Consider the following 16,085-nt stretch of genomic DNA (forward strand, 5'->3'; position numbering starts at 1 on the left):
TAAACATTCCTTGGAAAAATGTTCGAGAACCGCTGTTGTGAGGTAAGCAGGAGCCAATATTTTAGGAGTGCTGAGGGTCCTCTCCCCCCCCTCCACCACACCGACCCCCCCCACCTCCTTGAGCATTAAAAAAAAACAACACCATTAAGTATTCGGTGATGATCAAGATGTTTAGTTTTGGCTCAGACAAGTCAACCTTGGGTGGAGAACGCTTTCTCACAGACAGGGCCCCCGAAAGACCCCTGCCGCCCTGGGGGACATAGTGTCTGTGTGGTCACTTCCCACTTCCTGTTTACGGTGGTGACAAGGGTCTGTTTGGCTCCAGGTGTTGGAGTGACCCACTTTTTTTTCTGGCGCACAGAAGAAGATCAGACCGCAACATGCAACATTCGTCTTTCCCGCTGGCCTCAAACGCACCATGAGAGATGGCTGAAAACCCACCTCCTCCCTGCCCCTCCTGTCACTATGGTAACTTTCACCAACCATCAATTGGCCTCGATGTTCACCTCTGTGTTCTCTCGCTCTGTTTTGTCACCTCCTCCAAATGTTCTGCTGTATTGTTTCCTCGGGGTGCGTTAGGAATTGAGCGTCGGTCCAACCATTTTTCACACTGGGAGTGTCCACAAAGTCTTTTAGACATGTTCAGTGTTTAGTCTCATTGTGTCTGGTATATACAGTTTTGGGAAAAAAAAAAAAAAATTAACAACCCACTGCAAAATCGTGTGCGAAATTATAATAATATTCTAAAAAAAAATGGACTTTTTTTTTACTTTAATTTACTAGAAAAAAAAAAAGGATTGTTACATTTTTTTTTTTTTTAAATCATTTGAATCAAACATGATATGAACAAAATGACTGATGTCATTGCCACGGTTGATGAGCGGCAAGCAATCGAATACTTCAATTAACATTGCCCATAAAAAAGGTCAATCAAACGAGGCAACAATAACAAAATGAATATTTACGTCTCATTTTGAGTTTTGTCTATTCATTTGCTTTTGTAATAAATGTGTTACATTTTGGAGACTTCATGGACACGCTGTTTCGCTAACATGCTAAACCGATGACTCGCCCCTACCAATTAAAAGCTCTGATATGATGGCGACAACAAAAACAAAAAGTCTATTTTTTTCAAGAATGTAGAGCCATTTTTTTTCTTCGAGAATAAAAGCCTCTTTTCCCATATGAAAGACAAAAAAATATTATGAGACAAAAAAAAAAATTATATTTAAATTTCACTTGTTCAATTATGACTTTGTTCCCATGTTAAACTTTGACTTTAACATCATAATATTACAATTTTATCTTAAGGGTTTCACGTGGTGGTTCTGTTTGGTTTGAAGACTAGGAGGGCGGGAGGGAGGGAGGGAGGGTGGGGGGGGGGTCCTTGAAAAAAATTCTCCCCTGGACCCAAAAAGTTTAGGAAGCCCTGGTCCAGAGGAGCAGTCACATCCGCTTGGCGTCCTCAAATACTGAAAGTCAAAGCATGAAAATGTGTTCCTGCGATTGGTAACCCGTTTGAGCATTTATTCTAGATATCTTCGATGTCCATCTTAAGGTCCAGGTACTAGCAGACTCTTTGCCCTTAATCCTAAAACAAATTTACACCCCTGGTAGAACGACCGTGTCTTACTGTGTTTTTTCCACAATTTGTGCCACTTATGACGTTATTATGTTGTTTTGTCCTAACTAGTAAGACAATTCATGGCACTAGTAGAATGACTGTCTCATACTAGTAATGATACCCACTCTTTGAAATTTACAAATTTGCATAATTGCACATTTTTTGGGGGTGGAAGCTGTCCTCCATTATTCGCTGTTTTTGTGCTTAGGCCAAAGTCATGTCTAATATAAAAATATTGCTTTGGCGCCATCTGATGGCATCTTGGTGCCAAGCAACTGAACTGAACTGAGGGGAGGAGCTTCATTTCGTCAGGCCATAACCTGGTCCAAGAGGCAAAAAGTGCTTTGCCACCATCTTACGGCATCTCTAGGCAAATCCAAACTTTTTGAGGTGGGCGGATTTTCGCTACTCACAGCAGCACTTCGCGGGGGTTCACTGTAGGTGAGTTTTTCCGTGACAATAATGTGATGAAAGTTGTGTCAAAGTCGATTAATCGATTAGATCGTTGATATTTTTTCAGCACAGTACAGCAGTCCCCAACCTTTTTTTTGCACCACGGAACGGTTTCGCGTAAAGACGTTTTGACGGTTCGGCATATAAACAAATACACGTCGATGCGGTGTAGTAAAATTGACCGATTGACTAGTCGAGTAGTCGGTTCAACCCCTTCCTACTAGTTTCCTACAGTTGCCTGACTGGTATGCAGAAATGTCAACTAGTAGTGGCAAAAATGTTCTCAATTGTCTTACTAGTGAGGACAAAAGGCGTACTAGTACACGGACCTTGGGCTGGATATCAAGGATACTGAATAAATGCTCAAGTGGCTCAGGGGGCCGGGTGGGCAAAAGTGTGGCTCAGCGGGTGTAATAGCCAAAGTAGTCGGCGTCTTTGTCGCACAGCTGGGCACCGCGATTGGGCGGCGGCGAGTTCTCCGTGCTGGAGGCGTAGGGCGACAACCTCCTCTTCTTGACGTCGCCCGAGCCAGCCTCAAACGGGGTCGAGTCCACCGAGTCGGGCGACTTCACCGAGGTCGGCTCCAGCCAGTGCTCCTCGCCCCCGGCGCCGTCTTTACTCTTGTCGGCTAGCGGGAGGGGGTCCAGCGCGGCGGCGTGCAGCCTGGCGTTGCCGGGCGACGAGGGCGACGAGGACAGCGGGCGGAACCAAGCCAGGCTGGGGGCGGGCTTACTGGCCAGGTACTGAGGCGGGGCCCGGGCGGCGGTCCAACCCGCCGCGGTGGACACGCTGGTGGAGGCGAACGGGTGCTCGGGATAGTAGCTGAGGCCCGGGTGCGGGGGGGTCTGCAGGGGGAAGGGCTTGTAGAGGGCGTTGCCGGAGAAGTCGCCCTCGAAGGACGACGCAAAGTCCAGGCGGTTGGGGGCGACGGCCTGCTGGGACGGCAGGTACCAGTGCGGTCCCGGACTGGCGGGGACGTCCTTGGGCTGCTGGCCGGCCGCCGCTTCTCGGCCGTAGAAGCGACTCTGGGGCAGGGGGCTGATGTACGGCTCGGACAGGTAGCCCGCAGGGTAGCAGCCCCCCGGCAGGAGGGGCTGGCTCTCCGTGGGGGAGGGGGTGAGGCGCTCGGGGTCTGGCGGTGCGTACAAGCTAGGTGGGCGACAGAGGGGAGGAGGAAGGGGAAGTGGGGAGGGGTTAGAGAACTTGTTACTTCCTGCCCAAAAACCTCAAACATCTATCAAGTATCTCCACAAAGGACACTTAAGCGCACATTTTACCTACACGCTGTGTATATATATATATATAGATATATAAAACGCAAATTAAATGACAATATATTATCGTATATATTTGTATATATTACATATGTACAATTGACTACAGCTACTGCAATCAGTCTTTGCACTCGTCTCAAAATGAATAACGCTATTAGTAATTTTAACTAAAAAAAAGTAACATGGATGGTTAAATTTGCTTAGTTTTACTCAAATTGAATTCCTATATAATAGATTTGTAAACTGTATAATACCTTATATATATATATATGCATAATTGACTCCACTGTAATCAATCTTTTTACTCACCTTCAAATTAATCACAGTGTAAAAAAAATGTTACATTGATGGTTACATTGGCTTGATCTTACTCAAATAACATTTTAATATATGATCATATATTTTTCAGTCGTTGCACTCAACTCAAAATTAATGACACTATTATTAAAAATTACACGAACATTACATTTGCCTCTATTTGACGAAAAATATAATGTATATACTGATTCTATTATTCAAAAATGGATATTGTTCCGGTGTTTAATTCTTTGTCGTGTTATCTTGTTTTCAGCGTGTCTTGTCTGTTGAAACCGCAATGAAAACAAGAATCTTATCTCATATTTCATCTTGTCTATTTTTTCTGCGCTTATCCTGTCTCAGCAGTTGCTCGCGTTGTAGCGCGCGCGGTCACAAAACGTACATTTATCTACATGGTTCGGAGTAAAAGTGCAGTAGTAATCACCGTTCAAAAAAAAAGTCTGCACACCCCTGTTCAAATGGCGGGTTTTCGTGATATGAAAAAAATGTCAGGAAAAGCTTATTTGGGGTGAATCAGAGTATGAATGTGATTGGTTAATTGTGAACACAGCCACATCCCACTTATCAGCGGGTGTGCACACTTGCGCAAGCACATTATCCCAGTTGTTTCATTTTACTTTTCCTCTTGCAAATTATTGTTGTCAAATGTTCCATTGAGTTATATAGTTTCAAATGAATGGTGGAAGACGTTTTGAAATGATTTGTCTTGTTTTGTGGCATTTGAACAGGGGTGTGCAGACTTTTTCTATCCACTACAAACCTATTTCATCATACTCACGTGTCATAACTGTCACGGAAGCCTTTGGCAAAGGGGTTATGGTCTATTTTTAATTGTGTGATCTGTGAGAGGTGGGAATATAACGAGAGACAATAATTAAAAACAGCGTTGAACATCGCGTTGCTTCATCCGTCGGGCGAAACTTTGACGCACGTCGGCGTTCTGGTAGGCGGTGACGGCGATGAACTGCGTCTCGGGGAAGACGAAGGTTTGAGCTTTGGACGCGTGGAAGGCGTCCTCGGTGCCGTCCTCCTTGGCCTCCACCACGTGCAGCCGCGGCTGGTACTTGTGCAGCGACTGCAGCACGATCATCTGCGCGCGTGAAAACATTTTCTTTCATTTTGATCTCAACAGTGAACAATATTTCAATTGATCCAACGCAAACCCAAATGTGTTGCATTTAACTCAATCATAGATTTTGTTGATGCGCCACTCTAATTTGATGTTCTTCTATTATCAGCTAATAAACAAATGCACATTACAGCAGTAAGTTATTTTCGACCGTTTATATTGAACAAGCAACAAAATGTTGAATTGATCACTCGATCATCTTTTATACATACATTGCATATTAAAAGTCAGTCATGCATTTTAAAATGACGTTGAAATTTACATCAAAATTCAAATCCCCCTCGCCACCCATTTCACATATGACTTATGAAATTGATTATTATATTCACATTAACAGCCGCAAATGATTCCAATGTAAATTTTGTTTTTTTAAATACAAATACACTTAATGAATTACAATTACAAATTTTAGATGGCACTTAAAGTAAAAAGAAAAAGAAAACTTAAAATTAAAATCTAGCCATCAATCTATTCTATTAAACCTGCTTATTAAATTTAAAAAATGTAATTAAAAATGATAATTTGGCCATCTAGTTACCTCACTACTTATAAAATGAAGAGATATATAAAATCTAAATCCATCAATGTATTCATTTCATGTTGTGTTTATGAATTCAAATCACAATTAAAATCAATGGATTCCCCATACCGCTTTTAAAATGAAAATTAATCAATTTTAGATACCACTTATAACATTTTTAAATTATGTTAAAGTTAAAAGTAACGCTAAAATGCACTCATCCATTTACTTTTATAGTACCTTTATATTAAAAATGTAATAAAACAAGTCGAAGACATAAATTAAAACACATCAATTCATTCATTTTATATTGTGCTTATAAATGAATTTTTAAATTAAAATAATATTTTTAGATATCACTTTTAAAATGTACAAAAAAATTGAAAATTGAAACAAAAAATCCAGATCCCCACTGTACCCATTTTACATTGAGCTTAATAATGTTTTTTTTTTTTTTTTTTTTAAAGATGAAATTTAAATACAAATTGTAAAACTAAAATCAACCAAATTGTTCATACCGCTTTTGAAATGAAACTGAAACTAAAACTCAAGCTGAATGTAAAACGCTGCAGGTCGGCGTTTTGTACCTGCGCCACGTTGTTGGTGCCGCCCTTGTTGTTGGTCAGCTTGAGCTTGCTGAAGGACACTTCCTGTCTCATCCAGTGGGCGCCCGTGTTGGGAGAGTCGGGGTGCACGTACGTCCTGTTTCCTGCGCCAAGCGCCGCAGCCGTCAAATGCGTCTCCACGATGCCCGCGCGTGAAGCGGCGACCGTACCTGGCATGTTGCCCTCCGCTTTGCCGCACTGCACCCACTTGCCGCCCTGGTAGCGCCAGTGATGCTGGTCGGCCAGAACCACGTCCACGAACACGTTGTAGTGCGCCGACGGATCCAGCGAGCTGATGTTGAAACTCAGGAATGGGAACATCCTCCTGGAAAAGAAAATACATACAGTATTTTAATAATCATGCTTAATTGCAGTGGCGTTGCTAGGCCTATTTTGGGGGGGAAGCCCCCACCCCCTAAAAATGTCTTAAGCCCCCTCCAAAAAAATGTTTGACATATCACTGCGATGTGCACGTTTCCCTTCTCTGCAGAAATATAGCGTAAAGTAAAGTTGATCATATGACAACCAACTTACATTTTGCTTAAACACTGAATCTGGAATAGGCTCATTTACAGTAGTTTAGCTTGAAGGCTAAAGATGCTAGGGAAGCCAGTACAACTCACAATAAAAAAAAAACATTTGCGCTGTACATGTATAATTACATTTTTTTTTTTTTTTTTTTACTAACTTTTGTACTTTTATCACATACAATTAAAAAAAAAAAAAGGAATGAAAACTAATGGGGAGGACTCTTAAATGTAAATGCTTAAATAACAGAGCGGGCCGAACATTATTGTTAGCGTTGCCTAAGTCGTATTAGAACAAGACAGAAACAGAATGTTTAGCAAGCACGTTGGTATTTTTCATTGATTGGGTAACAGTAAGTTTAAATGATGCTATGAGGCTAACGTTATGTATGGGAATCGCTTATCGTACGCGAGGAAGTTTGTTTCATGCGCTGATCGTGGCGCATGTTGACAGTGCTGTTTAGCCGAATGTGAAACGTGCTCATGCAAATGAATGTAATTGTTCCCCGGGGCGCGTTGGCGGCGTCGAAACTAGTGAGGTGTGTAAAGGCGGGGAAACGTTTGCTGCGGGTCGCCGAGGCACCTGAGGGGCGGCCATTTTAGAGTCGCCTTGCGTTAGCGTTTCTTTGTCGCTAAATAAGCTCCAGCGCGGCAGTTGAGACTGCGCTATTTATAAACAGTGTTTGAGGCTCGCTCTGGCGATTCATCCCATTTTATCTGTTGATTTGGATCGAGGTTTTGCGCAGTAAAGGGTTCAGCTGTTGCGTTTCAAGCCTGCAATACCGTGACTTTTCCGTTTTTCACATTTGTGTTGCTTTTCAAGATAAGAGCTGAGGCATGGTTCTTTTTCAAACACACAAAATGCAAAAAAAAAAATGAGATACAAAATGCAAAATGAGCACACTCGCAAGGAGCTGCTGTAAGCCACAACTCACGCCCAGACTCTCGCACACAGACTAAAAGACTCCAGCTACTGAGGTCACTCACTAGGCCACGCTCCCTAAAGGCACCCATTCAAAACACGAATACTACAGTAGTTACACTTATAAAACCAATATATTTTCTTATGTTTTAGTATGTATTTACATGAGCTTTAACTCGTGATTATTTGAATAATTGAGTAATCTGTTGATTATTATTTTGGGGGGTTAATGAATCAGATAAAAAAAACTTTATTTCCATCCTGTCTTTTAAAAAAAAACAGGACATTATTTCAAATTGACAGTACACAAAATGCACAAACATGAAAATGTTGATCATTGTTTTCCAAAATAAAAGGCGATGTTTGCAAATTTCTTATTTTGATGTAAGTTTGATTTTGGATGACTGCAATCTGAGGAAATTTACTGTTCGAGAGGCTGAAATTTTGAGGATTCGCACAAGTTTAAGTTAAACAAGGTCTCTAAATGATCCAAATTGCTGTCGGTTAGTTTGGTAATCGATTAGTTGTTGAGTAATCGATTCATTGTTGCCACTCTAGTTTTTACACAATACAGTGCTTTTAAAAAAAAAAATCACAAACCGAAAAAATTGCCGCGCTTTCTTCAGGCTGGACCAAATTAATGACATTTCAATTCATTTCAATAGGGAAAATTGATTTGATTTGAGTAACGAGCTTGGTCAATGGGGGAAAAAAATTACTTGTAAGTCAAGGTAGCAGTTTCTTAAAGAGCATAAAGGTACCGGATTCCCACCGGAACGTCTCGGAAGGGAATCAAATCTGTGAATCTTCCGCCCATCTGACACCTGACGCTAACGCCGAACGGCGGTTCGTCCGTCAGCGCGGACGCTCCCGTGTCCTCGGAAGTGCGGCGAGGAGCTCGGGGAAACGCGCTGGCAGTAGGCCGCTGACATTTAGGAATGATAGTACGGCAGAGGGCGGAATGTACGGGAGAGGAAGTGGATATCGGGCGGGGGTGAGGGGGGAGGACGCTTCCGCACCGGCGCACCCGCTGATGCGTGCGGACGGGAGCTCAGGTCGGCTTCTTGTCAGCGCGTGCGCTCGCTCGCCTGATCGTCTGTGACCGCGACGTGCCAGGCTGCAGCTGCCGCCGCCCGCCGACACTTCAGTCTGGCGTTCAGGCGTTGGCATACCTCCTGGGTTCAGGGTCCCCGCACAGGTGAGATTTTTTATTTTTTTTTCCCAAGGAGCCTTTTACAATCCTAAATGGTCGGGATGTTCGATAGCACTTGGGGAACCTATCCTCCATTATTTGGAGTTTTTGTCCTCAGGGCAAATCCCTGTCTAATAGAAAAGTAGTGCTTTGGCGCCATCTTGTGACATCGTGGTGCCAAGGAACTATGTTGAAATGACAGGAGGAGCTTCTATAAGGGAGGCATAGCCCTATCGAAGAGAAAAGTAGTGCTTTGGCGCCATCTTGTGACATCGTGGTGCCAAGGAACTATGTTGAAATGACAGGAGGAGCTTCTATAAGGGAGGCATAGCCCTATCCAAGAGAAAAGTAGTGCTTTGGCGCCATCTTGTGACATCGTGGTGCCGAGGAACTATGTTGAAATGACAGGAGGCGCTTCTATAAGGGAGGCATAGCCCTATCGAAGAGAAAAGTAGTGCTTTGGCGCCATCTTGTGACATCGTGGTGCCGAGGAACTATGTTGAAATGACAGGAGGCGCTTCTATAAGGGAGGCATAGCCCTATCGAAGAGAAAAGTAGTGCTTTGGCGCCATCTTGTGACATCGTGGTGCCAAGGAACTATGTTGAAATGACAGGAGGAGCTTCTATAAGGGAGGCATAGCCCTATCGCAGAGAAAAGTAGTGCTTTGGTGCCATCATAATTGAGGTTTTAATGGGTGGCGGTAATAATTGGTTTGGTATGTTTGTGTGCAAGTCCTCATACGTAGCTATGCTACTTTAGCCGTCAAAATACACACAAAAAAATAATAATAATAATAAATCGATAACACAAAATGTGTCTATAATTGTTGACTTTGGGGATATTTTGACAAATACTGGAAAAAAATGTACGTATGGACAAGTGGTGGACTTGTTGACGTGAGAAAGCGTTTGTTTTGCTACCCGACGAGGCGCTCGCTCGCTCGGCGTTTCTGCGAAGACGAAGCGTGAACAGGAAGTGACTGTGAGAACTCGAAATGGTCGCACTTCTGCTTTTTTTGGGCGAGGGGGAGAAGAAGAAGAAGAAAAAGACTTCCTAATATTTAAATGAAATATTTTCACGATGACTGACATGTTGATTATCGTCAAGACTAAAAATAAATGAGGCACCCACTCCAGTTTCCCCACTTTGAGTGTGAAACTCCTGTGGGAAGACACCTAAAATAAAAAAAATAATAAAAGTATCTTTTTTTTAATTTTTTTTTTTATATTTCATAATTTGTTCTTCTAAAACAAGGGTGTCAAACGTATTTCCATCGCCGGCCACATCTTGGTTACGCTTTCCCGAAGGTTGCCATTAAAATCATGTAAATGTCACATTATAACGTAGCCGCAATTACATGACATTACACAACTGCGGATAAAAATGAAAAGACAAAAAATAACACTTGACTTTTCCTTAAGTATTGCGACCATTTTTCATTTTCTATAAATACTATACACGTTGTACATGGAAAATATTTGTGATTTGGGAGTTGTTAGTAGTTTTTAGAAGAAAACAAAAATCTTCATTGGAGTCAAACATATACTTCTAAATAGCAAAATCAGAGAATTTATTTATTTTTATTTTTTTTTACAAATTATTGACCAATCTAAAGTGTGGAAAATGGTTTGCTCTCTGCAACGATGCAATGTTAAAGGCTCAACAAACGTGCTGTTTTCTTGTTTTGTTTTGTTTTGTTTCTGGAGGATTCCGCCCAATGCCAGCAATACGGCAAAAGTGAAGAAAAATACCAATATGGCTACAGATTTTCGGGCAAAACAAAAATCCATTTTCACAAGAAATATGAAGTGGACACACATTTAGTTGAGTTCGACGCCTGCATGTGTTTGAAAGGCCTTCCTAGTTGTGACGGCATGTCAACGTGCTTCACGGAGAAGAACATTCTGGTCCTTCTGCATCTCCAGACCAATCGGGATGGGCTCGCACATGAATTTTTTTTTTTTTTTTTTTTTTTGTAACTTATTGAAAATGTGTGCTGGTGTGAAAGTCAAGTCGCCAAGGAGCTGGAAAGCCTCAAAGCAGCTTCAAAGGTGCTTCACCTTGTGAAGGGCTGTGAACTTTTCAGTCCCTGGAGCTTCTCTCAACGCTCCTCTTCACGTTTGAATCAGTACCTCCGATACCTTTATGACTCAAACACGTCAAAGGCGAAAATATGAAATTGTGCCTTTAAAACAAATTATGATAATAAATAACTTTTTGCTCTCCAAAATGTCACAGGTGTCATCTTTTTCCATCGTCATATTTTCTGCTGAGAAAATGTTTTTTCTTCTGCACACGAGATATTTTGAGGTTTGCGGCTTCTTTTTTTTGTGCGTCATCTTATTTAGTTTTTAGTTGTATGTTGAGGGGTGGGGGTGGGGGGGGGGGGGGATCCTTATTCGACATTTCATTGAGTTGATATTAGATCGCGAAATGCTTTGAAAATATGAATCAAGCCAAACAAGCAATGAGTTGCTCTGTGAAAATTCAACCTGCAACTGTCATGAAAAAAACGTAGAATTCCAAAAGAAATTAAGAGTTGCCTCCCTCAGTTCGAGTTACGAGTTTTTTAAATTCTTGAAAGTGATCGATTAATACAACATGAATGTGCGCAATTCATATATTAAAACTGGATTTCAGGGAGGCCCGACAGCTTAAACTTCCACTTGAAATTGTAAATAAAGTTGAAATCTTCAAACGCAAAAGACGACCTTCTTCTTTTATGAGGAAGAATAACAAGAGTAACATATTTTTAGTCACATTTGCATTTTGAATATTAGGATTTCTGATGAAGAATATCACATTTCTATGACAACTTTTGATCCGGAAGCGTCTGTCAAAAAAAATAAAATAAAATAATAATATCATCATATGAATTATAATAGTTACCATTTTAAACATTGGAGCAATTTATTTTGGCCAATTTCATCTTGAATATTATGATTATGCGCAAACATTTCCATCAAACAAGCATGTGTGCCTCAATGCCATTGTATAAATTATAATAATTTACATGTAAAACAAACGCATGAATACATTTTAATGATTTTAAACACTTATTTTCGTCACTTTTACATTTTAAAATATTTTAGTCAAACACATGTGTAATAATAATTATCATTTTAAACATTTGAGCAACTTTTTTTTTTAGTCACTTTGACATTTTGAGTATTATGATGAAGAATATCAAATATTTCTGTCACACAGAAATGCATGTGTGCATTTATATTAATGAGCATTTTTAACACTGGAGTATCTTATTATTATCTTGAATATTATGATGATCATGACGAATAGCCAATAGTTCTGCACGTGCAAATGACAACGTATGTAAAAAAAAATAATAATAATAAACAAATAAAAAGTCTCAATAAGTTATTCATGATCATTATCTTTTATTTTTGCATGTCGAATATTATGACGATGATCCTGACATTAAAACAAATTGAGCAAAGTTACGTGATTGTTTGGGATTATGCAGTGAAGAAAGTTTTGGAAAGTTTTAAAAAGGTTCAAAAAAGGAACCTGGCGGTGGCCGGTGGTCGGTGGCCGGTGGCCGGTGGCCGGTGGCCATCTCTCACCTGCCGTGCTTGGTGATGATCATCTCGGTGTGGAACTTGTGGAACTTGGCCCACAGCGGGTAGTTGTTGAGCAGCGCCTGCGTCTTGCCGCACAGCTGCAAGCCGGGCAGCGGGTACAGGGCGGCCCGCTGGTAGCCCGCCGCCGCTGCCGCCCCGAAGCTGTCCGGCGAGGGCGGGTACGCGTCCCCGAAGCCCGGCCGGGCGGCGCTCCTCTGCGGCGAGCCCGTCGCGCCCGCGTACGCGCAGCCGCCGAGCGTCTGCGCGTAAAAGCGGGCCGGCTGCGCCGCTCCGAAGCCGCCGAGCGCCTGCTCCGGGTGGTAGTGCCGCTGGAGCGCCAGGGCGTCCTGGCCGCCCGCCGCAGAGTCCGGGTAGTAGAAGCGAGCGTCCTGGCCGTGCGGCTCCTTGGCCCCGCCGCGGTGGAGGTGTCCGTTCGCCTCGGGGCTCTTCGCCTCGGCGGCGCCGGTCAACATGCTGAGGTAGAGGTTGCCACCCGTGCCGCCCATTTGCAGCCCCCGCAAGAGTCATAAGTCTCGCGCGCGCATCCGAACACCGCCGGGCCGGATCCTCCAAGCACGCCGACTGCGCGAACTCACTCACGTGTGCGATGTGTACGTTTGGTGCGCGCGCTCATATCGCGGAGGTGTGGCCGCGGCGCTCTGCGCGTGCGCGCGCAGCATTAACCGCGTCACTGCCGAAAACGGAACTGTGTCATGCGCTCGACACGTTCCCCGCATTCCCGACATTCCACGACAAATTCCCAAATGAAGAGATTTCAGCAAACTGTTCAACTCCTGCAGAACACATGCGCAGCTGTTATGAACCCCCCCCCCCCCCCTCAAAAAAAAAAATTTCACAGCAAAATAGCCAAATTTTTACTTTATGCGGAACATCGCTTGACCAAACCCGGAAAACAGGTTAGCCGACTAGCAGTAACTAACTGATGGTTTCGACCCAAACTTGCTAAAAATAAATTCTTTTCTTCATGATTGGTCTCTTTGCACAAAAAGTGAAAGAAATCAATATTTTGTATTAATTAATTAATTTATAATATTTAATCAACATTTATACAAATATGACATTTATAAATATGAACCAGTGTCCAAAGTTTCAAACGTCAATTCTCACATTTGACGTCAACATTATTGCAGTTCAGCGTCAGCGGGACATTTTTTACAGAAATCGGATCCTCGAGCTATCGAAAAACGGCATCGTTACATACTGGACGTATACATCCAGACGGAGACGCCCCGAAAACAAGCCAATTTCACCATATCAAAAAAAATATGATGTCAAAACACATCTATAGTGCTTGATGTTTTTGTGTATTTGGACAAAAGCATACCGCAAACGTTAAAAGGACAACTGTATTAAATTGCGAAGTTCGGATGTTCTCCGAGTCCTCGCGTAGGTTTTCTCCGGGTACGCAGGCTGAAAAAAAAAAAAAAAAAAAGAAAACACGGCAAACTCTTTTCCTTTAGCTCCATAACCCTTCCCGCCATCTCATCGAGAGAGAGAGAGCGGTTGGAGATGGCTACGTTATGATAGCGAGATTAACGCGGTTATTTAAGTTACGGAGCTAGCGGTATTGCACGTATTACCGCTTAAGATAGTTACGCGAAGCGACTCAACGCCGCCGATTTGTGTGTGGCGAAGTCAAATCCGCGTCGGACCAACCTGTTACGTGTCAAGTTAGCACGCCGGGGGCTAACTTCGCTGCCACGTTAGCTTAGCGATTGCTATGATTTGTCCGTAAGTAGTGCTCACATTGTGCCCACCTTTTACGTTGCGATAATAAGTACAGTATTTATCTCGCTTAATGTTTCTATGGAACTTGTAATCTGATTTAGTGACTTTTAAATCAGTAAAATAACTTACTTTAGAAGGAGTAATCAGAATACTTTTTAGTCAAGGTGATGAGCAACATTGGGCTTTGGCATGTAAATATCGCTCGTTAGGAGTCCCCGGAATGCCCGTCGGAGTGTCGGCCTGGCACGGTTTTCATCATTAACGCAGCGTATGTTTATGGCGATCTGCAGGTCGGGTGTGAAGAGGGCTCGGGGGAGGCTGTGAAAAGCGAGGGAGGAGGAGGAGGAACGAGACTGCAGACGTGTTTGGAAATGACGAGAAGAAGAAGAAGAAAAAAAAAGAAATCAACACTTAGCAGAGTTCACGCACAGAGTGTGTGTGTCTTGGTGAAGTGCAAATGTGTTCTTCAGCGACCAACAAGCTGGCAGTTCCCGCGGCTATTATTAGCCGCTGATCAATGCCGCATGCTACATACAGTGGGTCACTCTGGACCTCAACTTGAACTCGCATAATAAATCATTCCATTTCCCCACAGACCTTTTCACCGCGACATCACACATCCACGTCACCGACAGGTCCGGCCGTAATCGAAACTAAAAGAAAACTTCTATCTGGCAGCAGAACCCAAACACACATTTTAAAAAAAAATGTTTTTTTAACGTTTTCAGTTCAAGTTAGCGGTAGTCGATTACTTTCCGCCACCCGCCAGCACCCCGGCGCCAATTGTTTACCAACAGTATGAGGTCCGCACATGATTTAAAATAACAACGTCGATGAAAACAAAAAACAAAAAACAAGTGAGGAACTTCTCCTGCCACATGATTCGCTGCCACTTATGTCTCCACCTGCCCACGGTTTGAGTAACAGCGCCGCTTCGGAGAGGGCAAATGACTAACGGGACAGTGGGCGCCCTCCACTTGCCCCTCATTCAAATGTCAGGCCATTGACACTTTCCCCAAATAACCTTATTCGGATCAAAAGCCATTTACTGCATACTACGTGTCATCAAATGCCCAGTATGCTAACAGTAGCTAGCGTTATCGTAGCGTCGATCGACACACTCGAGGCGGCCCTGACTGACTTACTGTATTTTACGTACGCAACACTTACGTACGTAAATACTTTACCGAGTAGCTTTTTGCGCTTCCTTTTTCAGCCATTACTTCTGAAACAACGAACAAGTTTCGCATCTGCTTCTGGAAGTTTTTGACCACTCCTTCTTGCAGAACTCAGCCAGTTGCGAAAGGGTGGAAGGACATCTGGTACTGTATGTACCAATTTCTTCAGGTCTAGGATGAAGGTCCGGACTCTGCTAATCCGATTACGAATATCCTCTTTCTATTGAAGCCATTCCTTCGTAGTTTTCTTTGAATGCTGTGGGTCATTGTCTTGTCGCGTACTCCATTTCTGTCCCAACTTTAACTCCCCGACTGATGGCAGGAGGTTCTTGTGAAGAATTTGTTGATATGCCGGAGAATTCAGGATTCCTTGGATAATACGGGATCGTCCAGTTCCAGAAGTAGCGGGGAAGCCCAGACATTCACATTTCTGCCACCACCCTTCACTGTTGAGAGGAGGTTGTTTTTTTTCTATTTTGGAATCGTCTGTCCGGAAAATTGACTTCCAGAAGGCCTCCAGTTTGTCCAAGTGCTCTCTGGAAAAGTTGAAATGAGCAGCTTTCTTCTTTTTTGAGAGCAGAGACTTCCTTCGAGACGTCTTGGCCCTGATTTACTCAAGGTTTCCGTGTGCAAAAACGGCCGCAAACCTGATGGCCAATTGGGTGTTTGAAGCTGAATCAGAACAAATTGAAGTGTCGTCCTTGATTATGGCGCTTACTCGGGATGTTCTGGACTTTCCTCTCCATTCCTGTTTGGCCGACTCCCTCGCCCAACAACCCGACAACTTCTTCTGCCCCTGCCAAAACACCCTGATGGACAATCATTGATTGATAACATCTGATCGACTTAAATCGCTTTGTCCCAAGTGAACATGCACGCGGTTTAGTTCGTTCATGAGCAGAGAATCACAAATGAAAGAAATAGCTCAAAGCTGGGGGCCAGGATGTTCCAATCACTGTAATGACGCTTCCATTGATTGATTGATTGATTGACTGATTGACTGACAGCCGCACTT

General features: G+C 43.0%; 1 protein-coding gene across 1 annotated transcript; it reads right to left on the reverse strand.

Moving 5' to 3' along the window:
• Positions 1 to 112: 112 nt before the first annotated feature.
• On the reverse strand, positions 113 to 12,881 carry tbx21 (T-box transcription factor 21). The gene is made up of 6 exons (XM_061756052.1): positions 12,147 to 12,881; positions 6,094 to 6,248; positions 5,906 to 6,027; positions 4,601 to 4,759; positions 4,448 to 4,509; positions 113 to 3,226 (listed from the first exon to the last, which is right to left on the reverse strand). The coding sequence occupies exons 1-6, from the start codon at positions 12,647 to 12,649 to the stop codon at positions 2,479 to 2,481; spliced, it is 1,749 nt and encodes a 582-aa protein (XP_061612036.1). The 5' UTR covers positions 12,650 to 12,881; the 3' UTR covers positions 113 to 2,478.
• Positions 12,882 to 16,085: the final 3,204 nt, after the last annotated feature.

The sequence above is a fragment of the Phyllopteryx taeniolatus genome, chromosome 19 (assembly GCF_024500385.1).
Source record: "Phyllopteryx taeniolatus isolate TA_2022b chromosome 19, UOR_Ptae_1.2, whole genome shotgun sequence".
Taxonomy (NCBI): domain Eukaryota; kingdom Metazoa; phylum Chordata; class Actinopteri; order Syngnathiformes; family Syngnathidae; genus Phyllopteryx; species Phyllopteryx taeniolatus.